At 51.9% G+C, this 16,106-nt stretch overlaps 2 protein-coding genes across 2 annotated transcripts in view; one reads left to right on the top strand and one right to left on the bottom strand.

The window, feature by feature from the left end:
• Positions 1–4,126, top strand: part of AGAP3 (ArfGAP with GTPase domain, ankyrin repeat and PH domain 3) — a gene marked incomplete at its 5' end in the record, with an annotated part of 102,254 nt that extends 98,128 nt beyond the window's left edge. Inside the window, 6 exons of the mRNA XM_006895192.1 lie at positions 13–150; positions 2,082–2,236; positions 2,351–2,441; positions 2,772–2,994; positions 3,552–3,807; positions 3,920–4,126. Coding sequence (XP_006895254.1) covers positions 13–150; positions 2,082–2,236; positions 2,351–2,441; positions 2,772–2,994; positions 3,552–3,807; positions 3,920–4,126 — 1,070 coding nt within the window. The remainder of the gene's footprint in view (positions 1–12; positions 151–2,081; positions 2,237–2,350; positions 2,442–2,771; positions 2,995–3,551; positions 3,808–3,919) is intronic.
• A 3,840-nt stretch (positions 4,127–7,966) lies between these two features.
• The window catches only part of GBX1 (gastrulation brain homeobox 1), a gene marked incomplete at its 5' end in the record, with an annotated part of 27,846 nt that continues 19,706 nt past the window's right edge, over positions 7,967–16,106 (bottom strand). The window contains 1 exon segment of the mRNA XM_006903622.1: positions 7,967–8,517. Within this exon segment, the coding sequence (XP_006903684.1) occupies positions 7,967–8,517 (551 nt within the window).

Below are 16,106 nucleotides of genomic sequence, written 5' to 3'. Positions count from 1 at the left end.
TGCCCTCACCAGCCAGTGGCCCAGCTGAGGTTCTCAGTTCCAGCCCCAAGCTGGAGCCTCCCCCATCTCCCCACTCCAACCGGAAGAAGCACCGGAGGAAAAAGAGCACCGGCACCCCTCGCCAGGATGGCCCCTCCAGTGCCATTGAAGGTCAGGGGGCCCGGGAAAGTGGGGACACCGAGGGGCAGCGGGCATGGGGACAGGAAAGTCACAGCCAGCTGCTTCCCACCATCACAGACCACCCACTCTGAGGAATACTTCGCAGTGGATGTGGAATCACACCTTTGGGGCATCAGAAAAGTTCTTCCTTTTGCCTAATGTTAGCCTTGGCCTTAAAGTCCAGCTGTTTGTTCTTAATGAAGATGAAAGGCCGCAGGGTACTTACCATTTAGGTGGCTTTTCTAAGACTTGAGGGCCAGGACCCGTGATCTGTGTTTCTTGTGTCATTGTTAATGTCTGATGAGCGGTGGGGACGTAGTGAGTGCTTAATATGTGCGTTTATAGGTGGGCCGAGTCACGCCTCTGTCATCTTCAGACTGAGGAATCCCAGTCCCATGCCACAGGACCTTTGTCTTACCTCTTGTTGGTTGTATCAGTGCTCTTCCATCCAAGTGCTAACCAGGCCCTACCCTGCTTGGTTTCCGAGATCAGACAAGATCGGCTTGTTCAGGGTGGTATAGCCATACTCTTAGGCTTCCTCTTCCATGTTCTCTGTGATTGGAATCTCTTTGCCCCCAAATAACAAATGACATCTAGTTCCTCCTTGTCCACACTGGGTGTGAGGGGCAGGTGGGCAGGGCTCACACCTATAGGAGAAGGCACCTTTTCCTGCCAACCTTTGATCTCGAAGGGCTTAGTAGCTCATGGTACTGTGTGTCCACCACATGACCAAGGAAATGACTGAAAGCATTTCAAGGGGTGTTTGAGGGGAGAAAAGCGTCTGATCTCATTTCTTCAGGAAGGCAGTTCTGTTAGGATGTCTGGAGACCGAGGCCCTCCAGGAATACCACTGAGCTGGCCCACTGCCCTGGCGGAGCAGAGGTGCAGGGAGACTGGCCTTTGCAGAGATTGGCTGTAGGACCCTGACCTCTGGCTTCTTGGCTGTCGTGGGCTCTCTCTCCAGCTCCCACAAGAGTTTCACTCTGGTGAGGGATTGGTTACCCATAGGGTGGTGACCCTTGGGAGTGAAATTGGACTAGCTTGTCTTCTGGGGCTACAGAAGATGGTGGGAGCCTCAGCTGCCTGTCAGGGCATCTTGCCACCTGCTCCCACCTGCCAGTCTCTACAGTCCTGTCCATTCTCCTGGTTCTTAGTGGCGCCTTGCCTTCTCCCCTCAGTTCCCCTTGCCCTTCCTCCCTGTCTCTGCCAGGGTAGTGGGGGAAGGGGCTCGGCTCCCGGGAGCCCCACGCTGATGCTGCCATCAGGAATATTGGGTTTAATGAGCTGCAAAATGAGGCAGCGGCAGCTGACATGTACGGATGGTGCCCACACCCGCCTCCCCCAGTCTCCAGCATCCACCTCCTAGCACCCCACCGCACCCTCTCCAGACATGCAGCTCACTGCCTCCAGGGAATGCCCCTCTCAGTCTGTAGGGCCAGAAGGGCTCATACCTTCAGTCCCCCCCATTCTTAGTCCACCCTTGACTCCACAGGTGGCACCATTGGCCTTCTGGGGAAGATTCCCACTCCGTCCTCTCTTATCTGTGCTAAGGGAAGGTGTGGGGGAGGGGATTCTGAGGTTTGTGAGTGGATGGGGCAGGGCCATCGAAGGGAGTCCAGGGGACTGAACCAGTGGAAAGGGGTTGGGGGGTGGCTGCCAGGGGGACAAGTATTGGGGCCAGGGGCAGGCATGGCCAGCAGTGAGGCAGTTGGGGGACAGGGTCAAGGGTGAGGCCATGAGGGGGCACGGCCATGTGGGAGGTACTGGGAGGATGGGGCTGTCAGGCAGTGGTGAGAGTGAGACTAGTGAGTGGGTGAGTGGGACAGGGCTATGAGTGAAGCAGGACCGCTCTGATTTCCCATTCATCCCAGGAGCATCCGGACACCTGACCCTTTCCCTTCTCCCCACCTCTGCCCCCTCAGATGGCGAGGAGTCTTTCGAATTCGTAGTGGTGTCCCTCACCGGCCAGACGTGGCACTTTGAAGCGTCCACAGCAGAGGAGCGGGAGCTGTGGGTGCAGAGCGTCCAGGCCCAGATCCTAGCCAGTTTGCAGGGCTGCCGCAGTGCCAAGGACAAGGTGGGAGGGTGTGGCCTGCCCAGCATGCACCCGGGTGGGGGCCTGGGGGTACCAGTGACTCAACTTTCTGTGTCTGTTCCCAAACCCCACCCCCATCTCATCACCTGGCTGCAGACACGACTGGGAAATCAAAACACAGCTCTGGCTGTGCAAGCCGTCCGCACTGTTCGTGGCAACAGCTTCTGTATTGACTGTGACGCACCCAGTGAGTACTTAACTGAGGGAGAGGGTGAAATAAGAGGACTGTAGAAAAGCTCTGGTGGCCTAGTGGGTAAGGAGTTGCGCTGCCAATCCCAAGGCAAGTGGTTCAAATCCACCAGCCATTCTTGGAGAAGGATGAGTATTCTCCTCCTGTGTAATCAACAGTCTCTGCAAACTAGCTGGAGGGTCAGCTATAAGTCAGTTCCAACTTGATGGCAATTATTATATTGGGAGTTTTAGAAGAGGTCAGGAGGTGGTGATGGGGCAGCGACTGACTTACAATCTGGATGGCTTCCCCTGCACCACCTGATCTCCTCCCCTCTCCCTCCCCTAGACCCAGACTGGGCCAGCCTGAACCTGGGCGCCCTGATGTGTATCGAGTGCTCAGGAATCCACCGGCACCTGGGAGCACACCTCTCCCGGGTGCGCTCTCTTGACCTGGATGACTGGCCCCCGGAGCTGCTGGCTGTCATGACAGCCATGGGCAACGCGCTGGCCAACAGCGTCTGGGAAGGCTCCTTGGAGGGCTACACAAAGCCAGGGCCTGAAGCTTGCAGGTGAGTCCTGGCTGGTCAGGGACACAGTCTGGGCCTTGGGGCAGAGGCTGGCAGCGTGGGTGACTGTTGAACGTCTACGAGGACTAAAGTGGCCACTGCTGTCTTAGCTGCTGGCCCCTAAGGGTGCCCCTCCCCCTCAGCCTGTCACTCATCTCCTCCCAACAATTGGCCCTTTCTGAGCATTCTCATGGGTCGGGGCCAGGCGGGTGCGCATGCGTGGGTCCTATCACCAAGGTGCAGAGATGCGGAGAATGGATGTTAGATACGACAAGCGATGTGTCCTGTCTGGCCCCGTCCTTTTGTCCTCAGTACTGCCAATCGGCGAGAGTTAAGACTGCCAGATAAACTGCCACTTGGGGTGTCCCTGCTGCTCCCAAGTGCCTCATGCTTGTTCCTTTCATCTGCCTCCCCCTCTTGGTCAGGTGGGGCTCAGGAGTGTCCTTGGTCTGCCTGCCCCTTGCTGCGTGCAGTGGTCCCCTACTAGCCGGTTCCATGCCCCCTTTTTGGAGCCAGTGGTCACCCTTGGCCTGGCTGATCCTAGTGGACTCTGGTTGCAGGGAGGAGAAGGAGCGGTGGATCCGGGCCAAATATGAGCAGAAGCTCTTCCTGGCGCCCCTGCCAGTCTCAGATGTCCCCCTGGGGCAGCAGCTGCTGCGGGCCGTGGTGGAGGACGACCTACGGCTGCTGGTGATGCTGCTGGCCCACGGGTCCAAGGAGGAGGTGAATGAGACGTACGGGGATGGGGACGGCCGCACGGCCCTGCACCTCTCCAGTGCCATGGCTAACGTGGTCTTCACGCAGCTGCTCATCTGGGTGAGTGCTGCCCTTGTCCAGCTCTTCTCCCTGCTGCCCCTGACCTCTGGGTCCCCACCCTGCTCTCTGCCACCCATCACGCCACTTAGGGGAAATGTGCTTTTCTTTACAGTACGGGGTAGACGTGAGGAGCCAGGACGCCCGGGGCCTGACTCCCCTGGCCTACGCCCGCCGGGCTGGCAGTCAGGAATGCGCGGACATCCTGCTTCAGCATGGCTGCCCCGGGGAGGGCTGTGGCCTAGGAACCACCCCCAGCAGAGAGCCCAGCAGCGGGACCAACACCTCTGCTGAGCTGCACCGGAGTCCCAGCCTCCTATGAGGACCCGGGAGACCAGGAGGGCTGCATCCTCGCTCTGTACCGCCTCCCTGCAGGCACTGGGGAGGCAGGAGACACGGACTGAGAGTTTGGGACATGTAGAAGGAAGTAAGGGGGGAACTAGGGCAGAGATTCAAAGAGGGGGAGAGGAAAAGGGTCGGGTTGTAGCAGACAGTGAGAGTAGAGGTATGTGGCTCAGCCCTGTGGGTGCCATTATGAGGATGGGGCCCTTGGAGGAACCTGTGAGGAGAGGGGAGCAGGACCTCTTCCCTCCTCCAGATTCCTACCTTTTCGTGCCAGCCCCCTGCGAGCCTTCATCCCAAAATGGGAAATAGATGGGGCCCAGGTTGTGGGGGGAGGGTGAGAGAGACAGGGGTGATCTGAGTCCCGTGTAAAATTGTACATTGGAATATTTATGTTGTGTACATATTTTTGTGTTATGTGTACGATGAGCCAATAAACCAGGCAGTGTGTGAACTTGTTGGCCTCTTTGTCTCTCTCTGCCCTTCCAGAAATGCCCCCATCTCTACTGCGTTGTTTAGTCTTCTTATTTTGCCCCGAGTTCTAGAATATTCTTCCATCCCACTTAAGTCTTTGTGTCTTCTCTCCTGCTCTCTCCTTGGCCTCCCTTAGCTTTTCTCCTGCTCTTTCCTGCAGAGGGGGAGGCTGGTGTGTCCAGGTGAGGTCTGAGCAGATGCAACGCAGGACTGGGGCTTCCTGCGGCCTTCCCCACCTGGCCCCCTGCACCTTTAGAAATCTATCCAGCCGCAGTTTGCTACCTCATGCCACACCCTATAAACTGACCACTTGCCCCTGAGGAGAGCGCTCAGCTCACTTGACAACTGAGCAAGTTAACACAGGGAAAATGTTTGAAGGACGCAAGACGTTTATTAGGGCACCATGTAAAAAAAAGGCTGTCACAGCAGGAAGGACTTTGCTGCAGGGCCCCCAGGGGAGAAGGGTGAGCTTCGTCTGGCCCACCACCATCCTGCTGTGCTACAGTGTGGGCGGAGTTCAGAGCCTCTCCCCTTCTTAACTATCCTTGTTACACACTGAGTCAGAGCTGACCCTCCAGCGGGCTTTCAGAAGTCACAGGAGATGGCCCATCTTTCTCACACTTCAACTATCCCTTAATTATCCTAAAAAGAAAACCTCTACTCATGCTGCAAAGGGAAGAGCTTGCTAATCAAGATCTCAGCTGTCTGAAGTGCTGATTGCTCTCCCGTTCTTGAGACCACCTGCTTGATGGCCCTTGCCTTCTAGAATGTTCTCAGTACCTGTGGAGTGAGATGCAGGCTGATGCTCCTGGTGAGGGTGAATAATCAACTACTACTAGTTTAGTCACACACAGCCCCTTTTACAAAAACTCAAAACTGCTATTGGGGGTTTTCAGAGGCTATAAATCACACAGGAAACCGTCTTTATTCTGTGGAGCAGCAGCTGCTGTCTTTGATTGGCAGCACAACTCCTTACCCACTGGAGCGCCCTCCTTTTGTAAAGCTGGGTCTTAAATACAAGGACAAAATAGGGACAAGGTCACGAGGATATAGAGAAATGGGTTCCTCAACTTTGAAAATACCAGACCTTATCATCTCCCACTTCCCTAAGGGAAATTGTCATTGTGTTCTGTCAAGTCAGAACCAACTCACAGCTGACACTCCAGTGGGTTTTCAGAGGCTGGTGGACACGCAGTGCCTGCATCTGGGTCTGCTATACAACACCTACCACTGTGGGACTGGCTAAATACTGCTTGGTGTAAAGGAGGCTTCCCGGCCAGTCTAGAAGATGACGGTGGGGGCTTTGCTTCTAGCTGTCCATCTTGCAGCCCACCTGCTCTCATCTACCCTCCATGGACCGTGCACAAGGTATTTTTTGGTAGCCAGCATGACAGCTCATGGGATCTTCAACTTTTGCCTCATTTAGTTCCCAAAAACAAGTGGGCCGTGAAGGTTTCCCTTTGTAAGGCAGAGTCCTAGGGGGCTGACCAGGCTAGTGGGTGGCCTGGATTATACTTTCTTAATGTAATCCTACTTAAATTTGGCCAAAAGGTAAAACAGATGTACCTGGGTCCATGCAACAATGTCAGTGTAGAGACTAAGGTGTGCCTGATCCAGGCCATGGTCTTTTCAGTTACTTGCTATGCATTTGAAGGTGGACAGTGAAGGAGGATGACAAGAATCAATGCCTTTGAAGTATGATGCTGGAGAAGAGTAGTGAACATACTGTGGACTGCCAAAGCACAAACAGGTCTGTCCTGGAGATGGTGAAACCAGGCTGCTTCATAGATGTTAAAACTCCATCTCACTTATTTTGACTAGTCCTCGGAGAAGGACATTCTTGGAAGGATGGAGGGTCAGCACAGGAGAGGAAGACTGGATGAGACAGATTGGCACAGGACAGGGCAAGGCTCAGAGCCACTGTTCCTAAGGTGGCTGAGTCATAGTCGCTTTGAAGGCACATAACCCGTGTACTGACAAGAGACATCAATACTGTTTGTCATCTAGTCTCCACTTCAGGGTGCTCTTATTTGCTGGCCACACCAACCAGGAGATGTGGAGACAGATGCCAAGGGAAAATGCTCTCATTCCCCACAGAGTGTCCCATCCTTGCTTGAGGAACAAGAGTGATGTGGATTTGCCCTCTCCTGAAGATGGGGGGGCAGGGTCCTTTTCCACCCCTCGTCCCTGACACCTTGCTTTACTTCCCTGGCTCATTTAGCACCTGCCCATTTTACATCCCTGTGCGGTGGCCTCACCCCTTCCCAAATCACGGCCACGATGCCAACGTCACCAGGCTTCTGGCATCCTTGTTTCTGTGCAGATGTCGCTGCTGCTTGCTTCACAGCCAGCCCAGCACCCTCCGGTGACAGCAGAGGTGCTGACTAGTGGCCATAGTTGGCCTTGCTGCCCTCTTAAGCCCATTGGAGCCTCTAGTCCTGTCTTTCATGTGGCTACCTCCATTCTTTAACTTGCCCATCACAGTTCCAACCTCTGAGCTCCTCACAGCATGGACCCTCCTAACCTCTCATCTGGTTTTACCAACCTTCACACATGATGTGACAGGAGAAGGAAAGATTTTGAGTCATGCCATCAAAGCAGAAGGCTAGACACAGGCAGCAGAAAGGGGTCCAGTGGTCATGTCCTTTACATGGAAAATAATTTATTCGTGAGCTCACAGGTGGACACATACAAGCCCCCAGCCTCTGACAGTCTCTTCCAAATTGCATGGGGCTGGACAGACCCCCCACTTAACAGAGCAAGGTGCCTCCTTCCTGGAGCGGCACCTAGGGAGGTCTGAGGCCTCCGCCACCCTCGGTGGAAGGCGCTGTGGATGGGTGGCTGTTGAGGTGGGAGGGAAAGCCTCACCTGGAGTGCTAGGCATTGAAGGCTGCAATGGGCAGGGCGAGAGGTGGACATGGGGCAGCAATGGAGGTAGTTTACACAGGTGATGATGTGAGGCCCAGCATTTCTCATGGATCCAGTGGCAGTTCATTTCTGTGTGAATATGAGTGTTCAAGTGCTATAGAGGAAAGATGGCACCAACTCCAAGGAAAAGGGGGACTATGATGAAGGTTGCACAAACTCCCAGTCCCAGGTGGGCTGCGGACAGACAGTTCTAGGTATGTACAAACTTTACACAAAATAAATAAGGAGCTGCCATTGGCTCCGTCTGGCTTTACCCAAGGTGTGCCCATCACCTGTCATCAGCAGGTGTGTGAGCTGCCCCTCCCTGTGGTCCACCTCGGTCCCAGCAGCCCCTCAGTAACCTGAGCTCCTGCCCTTAGCCCAACCGCGGGTCCTGGTCCCTGGGAGCAGTCTGGCTGTGCGGCCAGTGCTCGGGGTGTCAGGGTCGGGCCCCCTGCTCCATCTGCTGGTGCTGGCTGCGCACAGCGAACCTGTTGACATGCACGGGGATGGGCACCACGATCTTGGGGTTCCTCACGGGCTCCCCCGAGCGGCTGCTGATGTTGCCGGCTTTGATGCGCTTCCATTTGGCGCGCCGATTCTGGAACCAGATCTTGACCTGCACCTCGCTGAGCTTGAGGGCATGCGCGATCTGCGAGCGCTCCGTCAGGGAGAGGTACTTCTTGCAGTGAAACTCCTTCTCCAGTTCCAGGAGCTGCTCGCTGGTGAAGGCCGTGCGGCGCCTCCGGCTCTTGCCCCCTGGGGCTGTTGTCCCCGCTGGCACCGGGGCGCTCTCCTCGGCCCCAGGCCCCAGGCCCTCCTTAAGCTTCGGTTTGGGTCCCAGCAATGGCCCCGGCCCACCAGCCACGCCTTCCAGGAAGCTGTCCTCGCTGTCAGCGCCAGAGCCTTCTTCCTCCGGTTCGCTGCCTGCCAGGTCGCCTCCAGGGGCCTCCAGCTTCTCCTCATCGGAGCTGTATGCTTTCCCTTCTGCTGCGAGAGGGGCAGGGACCAGAGGTGGCCCATCCAGGGGTCGGGAAGAGGTTCAGGGAAGACAGAAAGATATGAAGAAACAGCAGAGTTTACTAGGGCACAGTGTGGAGGATAGAGGTGCATCAAAGAAAAACCATCCTAGACTCATCCCCTCACCCCCTTCTTGCTTTCTTTGATCCCCAAAACCAAGGGGCTGGCTCTTTGTTTCCTTAAACCCCTGCGGGTCCAGCAGGGTTCCTGGCCCTGGTGTGGGCCCCTGCAGAGCCTCAGAGCACCCACTATTCATACTCCTGCACAGCCATCCCTTTCCTTCTCCAGGGTTAGAACATCATTCCAGATGGAACCTTCAAGGTCATCTGATTCCCCACCCTCATTCTGGTCACTCACCACATTCAGGTCCATGAAATGCTGTCCGAGGACCCAGGGTCTCAAAGTTTGCTCACTGTCACGCTCCATTTCTCAACACCTAGCCCTATTCTGATAGAAGCCAAAGCTGTCTTCCAACTGCCTAGCCCCTCTGATTTCCCCAACTCCACCAAGTCTTTTTCTCATGCCTTATTTTAAAAGGATACCTCATTTCCCTTCACCCCTCTTGACCTGCCCCAGCAGCCCAGCCACGCACAGATGGTTTGTCTGGGCTCCAGTTCAGAATCCCAAGGCTCAGGTTGAGGGTGGATGGGAAAGGGGAGGGGGGTGAACGTGGGGAAACAGAAGGAAATGGTGGGAGACAAGTATTAACTGATTGAGTAGATTATTGATTATCTGGAACCACAGGCATATATAATCCACATATAATTTTTTTTTACTTGCTCGTCAGTTTTACTCTTTCTAGGTACTGAAATTGCTTCCAGAACTGCAAATAATGCTTTACAGATGTTTTCAATACTTGATTTTTTAAGGGCCTGGGTTCTCTGCCCAAAGAACCAATAAGCATTCAAAGATAACCAGTTGGTGGGACCATGCACACGAGACAGCCATCTAGCTAACAGTGACATCTGCACAAGTGGATCACGGCGCCTGTCACCTGTCACGTACGAGTGGATCACGGTGCCTGTCACCTGTCACATACAAACACACAAGTGCACGGGTGGAGAACAACACAGTGAAATCGCATTGGCCCCAGGAGCAGGGAGACGCTTCACAGGAGAGAAAATGCAAGAAGCCCATTAGCTCCGGGTAGTCCAGCTTACTGACTTGACCTGCAAACCAGCGGAACTTCTCCCAGAGCGGCCCTTCCCCTCCCTCTGGCTGGCCATCCCTGCTTCTCTCCTCTTCCATTTTCCTTAAAGGCCAGAACGCCCAGCCCAGATCCAGCTCCCCTGCTCGAGTGCCCCCGCTCCCTGCCCCCTTTCTTCCAGTATCTCTGCAGCCTCACCCTTTATCTAAGCTCTCAAAGCCCATGTGGCAGCCTCCAGCACAGCATCACCCAGCCCGCTCAAACGATCCCATTCACACGCTTCCACCAGCCCATGGGCCTTTGTGCTCTCTTCAAAAGCTTACCCAAGCTTTGTGACCGCCCAGCTTCATCCACTGTCTGTAGATAAATAAGACTGTCCACAATGCACCCTCATAATCAGCTCCCCAATCGCCCATGCTCTCTCCCTCAGCACCCACTAGGCAAACCCATGATTTCTGTGTTTTCCGCTTCCACAGAACTCAGCTTTAACTTGTCCCAAACTGGTATCTGCCCCTAAAAACAGCACTTGCCCCATTCCCGCCATGTCTCCTCCACAGCTCTTCGTGGCAGCATCATCCTCTTTGCTGGTCCATCCCACCAACAAACCCTTTTAGTGCTGGCTTCACAGACATCCAGGATCTGACTTCTCAGAGTCGTCCTTCACTGACATTTGCAGAAGCGAGGATGTTCCGCCCAGTGTGCTCTTCCTGCTTGCCAAGAGTTTTGCACCAGCTTATTCCCTACCTATGGTAGGAGGTCTTCATCAGTGAGACCACCCCAATCACCCTTTCTCTTTCTCTTTTTTTTTTAATATTAGGAGGCTTTCCCCCTATCATTGCATATTTTCTCCCCCCATCCCAGCCCACCCCACAATACACCTGTTCCAGATTCTAATCACCCTTTTAAAATTAAACCTCTAAGTTTTTATGAGGCGCTCTGGTGGCCTTATCCATATGGAATCACACTGCAGACCCCAAGGCAGGCCTCCCGACAGTTCAGATCCACTAACGATTCTGAGGATGAATGATGGGCAATTTCTCACAATTTACAGCCTCCCAAAAACCTGCGCAAGGGCCAGCTGTGAGTCAGTTCCCCCTCGGCAGCAGTGGGTTTGAGTTTTTCCATATTCTCGGTCTCCTCTCTGTTCTAACACATGAAGCCAACTTCATTCCTTTGCCTCACCGGCTGTCTCTTCCTCTCAGAACACAGACTCCGTGAGGGCTGTGTGTAGCTCTTGTGGAGTCAGCAACCTCGTGCACAAATGGGAACAGACAGCTGCAAACTGTAGGGTCTTCACAGGCTCATTTTCAGAAACAGATTACCAGACCATTCCTCTTCATCCTTCTTAGCCTGCAAACTGCTGAACCCGGTTCAGTATCACAGCAGCATGCATGTCTCCTCTGGCAGGTCAGTCAAAGCCACTGCTGTCAAATCGGAACCAAGAGTAAATTGCACAAGAGGAGACTGCCCATCTTTCTCCCATGGAGCATTCTCACCACCAGAGAGGTGTGGCCTTCCAGCTGGCAGTGCAGCTGTCTATGAACTACACCACCCACGTTCCCTCTCATGACAAGCAGGAGGTACAGATGGGGCACCCTGGTCAGGAATCAAACCCACATGGAAGTTAAACCACCTCTGAGAGGGTAAAATCCACTGCTACAGAGTGAACACAAAGCCATAGAGTGACACACAGCAAACCTGGAGGACAGAGCAGAACTGCCCTCAATGTTTCCAAGGCTGTGAATCTTCATGAATGCAGATGTCTTTCTCTGGTAGAGCAATGGAGGGTTAGCAGCCAGAGATTTAACCACGGTGCCATGGGGCTCCTCTTCTGTGATGGCAGGGAGTCTAAATATGTTTTATTTACTGTCTTATCCTCAACATCTAGACTGAACACAGTTGTTGTTGTTATGTGCTGTCAAGTCACCTGCAACTCATAGCGACTCTGTGTACAATAGCTCTGAACTCTGCTCTACACTGAGCCAATGTCACTGTCCCCAACACACTTACTCCCATTATCCCAGTTACTGTGTCAATCCATCTCATCTGGGGTCTTCTTCTCTTGCACTTTCCATGTACCCTTCCAAGAGTGATATGTCCTTTTCCAAGGACTGATCCCTCCTGGCCACATGCCAAAAGTCTGAGACAGAGCTTCAAAATCCTTGCCTCTAAGAGGCTGCCTGGTTTCACATTCTCCAGAAAAACCTGTTTGTTCTCTTAATAGTTCATGCCATGTTCAATACTATTCTCCAGCACCTCTAGTCAAAGACTTCAGTTCTTCTGTCATCTTTGGTGACTTCCGATCTCTGTGATGCATAGCAAGTAAATTCAAAGACCACGGCCTGAATCAGGTGCACCTTGGTCTCTAGACTGACATCATTGCTCCTCAGCACTTCTGTGAGGTCCCCAACAGCAGCCTTCCCTAGAGCAATTCATCTTTTGATTTCTTGATTGTTGGTGCCAAGAGAGTTGACTGTGGAGCCAGTCAATTGGCCCAGTGGTGTTTGTCTTTTTTTTTTTTAATTGAAAACAATATCTTTATTTCATGCTTAACATTTTCATTTCCCCCTCATTTTTTAATTGAGATTTTAATGAAAGTTTGTAGAGAACATACATTTCCATTCATTCATTGTTGTACATTTTCCTCCCTGACCACCCCTCCCTCCAGTTCACTTTTCTCTTGGGGGAAAAAATTCTTTAATTGTTATACAATTCCCCCTTCCACTTCTCTATGCAGCTCTTATTCTGTACTGTCATGCAAAAAAATACCTAATCATATATCCGTTTAAGCAATTCTCTCCCTCATCTGTTTAAATGCAATGTACATTATTTATCCCCTCTTTTCTTAGTTTCCCCCAACCCCGATGCCAGTTCTGTTTTATAACAGTAGCACTATGCAGCATTTGCCCTTTTGTGACTGAGATATTTCACTTAGCATAATGTCCTCCAGGGTCACCCATTCTGTATGATATTTTATTAGTTCCTTGTTTTTTAATGCTGTATTCCATTGTGTGAATATAGCACAGCTTCTCTACCCATTCATTTGTTGATGGGCACTTGGGTTGTTTACATTTTTTGCTATTGTGAACAACGCAGCAATAAACACAGGTGTGCATTTATCTGCTTGGGTGGCAGTTCTGGTTTCTTTAGGGTATATTCCCAGTAGGGGAACTGCTGGGTCAAACTGTATTTCTAGTTTCAATTTTTTGAGAAATGCCTTCCAGAGGGTAGCAACAACCTCCCCAGCATTTATTGTTTGCTGCTCTGTTGAATTTGCTGTTCTTACTGGGGTGAGATGATATCTCATAGTTGTTTTGGTTGTTTGTCTTCCTGATGTTGAGCTTCAATCCATATTGAAATCGACAGTCCTTGACTTTCTGCAGCAAGTGCTTCAGCCACTTGAGTTTCTGCATCACATCAGTTGCTGAGAAGACTTCCTTCAATCCTGATGCCACATTCCTTCTCATAGAGGCCACCCTCCCAAATCATATGTTCTGCACATACACTGAAAGGACATGGAGACAGGATGCATCCCTGATGCACTCCTTTCCTGATTTTTAATCACGCAGTGTTTCCCTGCTCTGCTCTGATGACTGCTTCTTGGTCCAAGTATAGGTTTCACACGTGCACAATCAAGTGTCCTGATTGAATATTTCTGATTGAAGAATGGGATTCCCATTCTTCTCAAGGTTATCCACAATTTGTTGTGATCCATGGTGTCAAATGTCTTCACATAGTCAATAAAACACAGATAGACATTCCTCTGGTACTCTTTGATTTTGGCGATAATGTCTCTGGTGCCATGGCCTCTTCTAAACCCAGCCTATTTCTGGTAGTTCTCTATCAACAGTAGGCGTTCAATAAATATGTACTGGCTAAATGAGAATCTACGCTATGCAGATGACACAACCCTGCTTGCTGAAACTGAGGAGGACCTGAAGCACCTGCTGCAGAAGGTCAACAACTGCAGCTTTCAATATGGATTGAAGCTCAACATCAAGAAAACAAAGATCCTCACCACTGGGACAATTGGCAGCATCATGATAGATGGTGAAGAGATTGAGATTTTTAACAGCTTCAGTTTGCTTGGCTCCACAATCAACACTCGTGGTACCAGCAGCCAGGAAATTAAAAGACGAATTGCATCGGGGAAACCTGCTGTCAGAGAACTCTCCAAAGTACTGAAGAACAATGTCTGTCTGGAGACAAAAGCAGACCTGATTCAGGCCATGGCCTTTGCAATCACTTGCTATGCATCAGAAAGCTCAACAATAACTAGGAATGACAGAAGGAGAAATGACACCTTTGAGCTGTGGTGCTGGAGAAGAGTATTGAATATACCATGGACTGCTAAGAGAACAAGTAAGTTTGTCCTGGAGAGGGTGAAGCCGGGCTGCTCCTTGGAGGCAAGGACTCTGAAGCTTCGTCTGACATACTTTGGACATGTTGCAAGGAGGGACCAGTCCTTGGAGAGAAACATCATGCTTGCGGGGGTGGGGGGTGTGCGGTGGAGGGACAGTGCAAGAAAGGAAGACCAATGATGAGATGGATTGATCCAATGACTGAGGTAGTGGAGGTAGGTGTGTCAGAGGCAGTGCGATTGGCACAGGATAGAGGAGGGTTTAGGACTGTTGTACATAGGGTCGCTATGAGTCACAGGTGACTCGCTGACACATAACAACAGCAAAGGAAAGGAACTACTCCCAAGCACATGCATGCTCTCTTTCTCTCCCTGTCCCTTCCCTTCTCCAGCTTCTCCTGCGCATTTCCCTCTGCCTAGCTCTACTGCCCACCACAGATGTTCTCCCCAAGGGTCCCAGCCTTGCTTTGCTCCCACATTTGCTGGAGAGGAGCTGATCTGCAGTGGAAACCCAAAGGATCTTATCTTAAAAGAAGTGTTGGACTGCCCCTGCATCACTCAATTTTCTAACTTTCCTTTAAAAAACATGGTTTTTGTCACAAAATGATGTCAGAATAACAAAAGCTTGCCAAGCTCGGCTTGACATTACAATGGTCTAAGACAGTTGCTAGAAAGGCAGGAAGTGGATTTCAGGGCTTAAAGGATGAAATCATTCATTACATATCCGAGCACCTGGGGGTGTCTAACAAATCTGCCATGTTTGAGATGTGGGTCCCGGTTCTGAGACCTGGTGGGCTCTGCTGTAATCCTGCATCTGAAATCCCCCGGCCGACTCCAGCCAACTATGCCCACTGAGGGGTCTCCTTCACCCTGAGCTCCAGCCCACCCTGAGCCCCCAATTCCAAGGGGTGCTGTGTGGCAAACCAAGAGTTTCCCCTCTGAGTCGTTATAATCAAGACACCAGGTGCGCTGAGGAGCAACTTTTGGGGAGAGCTGGGGGTGGGCAGTAGAAGAAAGCAAGGCAGGGGAACCAAGGACAGCTGTAGGTTCTGGCTAGTGAGTGAGGCAGGGACAGAAGGCGAGGCTGACCACCAGCAGAGAGCGAAATGGCAAGTGACAGCAGGGCAGAGGAACCTACTCCTAGCTGATCCTCCAGTTCTCTGAGGCTATAAACCACAGGATAGGAGATCGCCCATCCTTTTGCCAAGAACAGCAAGTGGATTTGAACTGCCAAGAGGTACCACTTTTGGGTTAGTGGCACCCCACTCTACGGACTAGGCCACTAGGGCAGTACCAGAAGGAGCAAACAGCAGGGCAAAGAAATCCTGAAGGGCCTGAGAGAAAGGAAAAAGCTTTCCTTAGACACCACACATCTTCCCCCAAATTACTGCTGTATTTGGAGCAAAGCAAACCATTCTGGCTGTGCTCTTTCCTGTCACAGACAGTCAGGAAAAGGCACGGATCCTCAGTCAGTACGATGGACACAATGGCTGACTGTGGACTCACGAAGGGCAGTGCCCGGATGGCGCTTAGTCCTGCTGCACCCACGGCGGGTGTGAGTCAGGGCCCACTGGACACCACTCACACTTTGCTCTGATGTCAGACGAGACTTTAGAATAAGATACCCCACAGTAATGGGGAAAATGTACGGAAACACTGGATTTTTATTCATCATTTACAATACAGCAATCTCTGGTGGCCTAGTGGCAAGAAGCTGCACTGCAATCCCAAAGGTGTATGGCTCGAGGCCACCAGTTGCTCCACAAAGAAGAAGGATGAGAAATCTCCTCCCATGTGATTAATTGCCTCTAAAAAATCAAAATGAATAGATGGTATACAAATTGACGTATTTCAGCTAACAGATGTTGCCCTGGATGTGCTCACCAAGTTGTGCCAAGAAATCGGGAGAACAACCACTTGGCCAGCTGATGGGAAGAGATCTATATTTGTTCCCATTCCAAAGAAGGGTGACCCAAACTGAGTGTGGAAACTACAGAACAATATCATTGATTTCACATGCAAGCAAGATTCTACCCAAGATTATCCAAAAAC

Source organism: Elephantulus edwardii, unplaced genomic scaffold (genome assembly GCF_000299155.1).
Source record: "Elephantulus edwardii isolate Elephantulus edwardi_28Jun2011 unplaced genomic scaffold, EleEdw1.0 scaffold00161, whole genome shotgun sequence".
NCBI lineage: Eukaryota > Metazoa > Chordata > Mammalia > Macroscelidea > Macroscelididae > Elephantulus > Elephantulus edwardii.
This window is presented reverse-complemented; position numbering and strand designations above follow the sequence as displayed.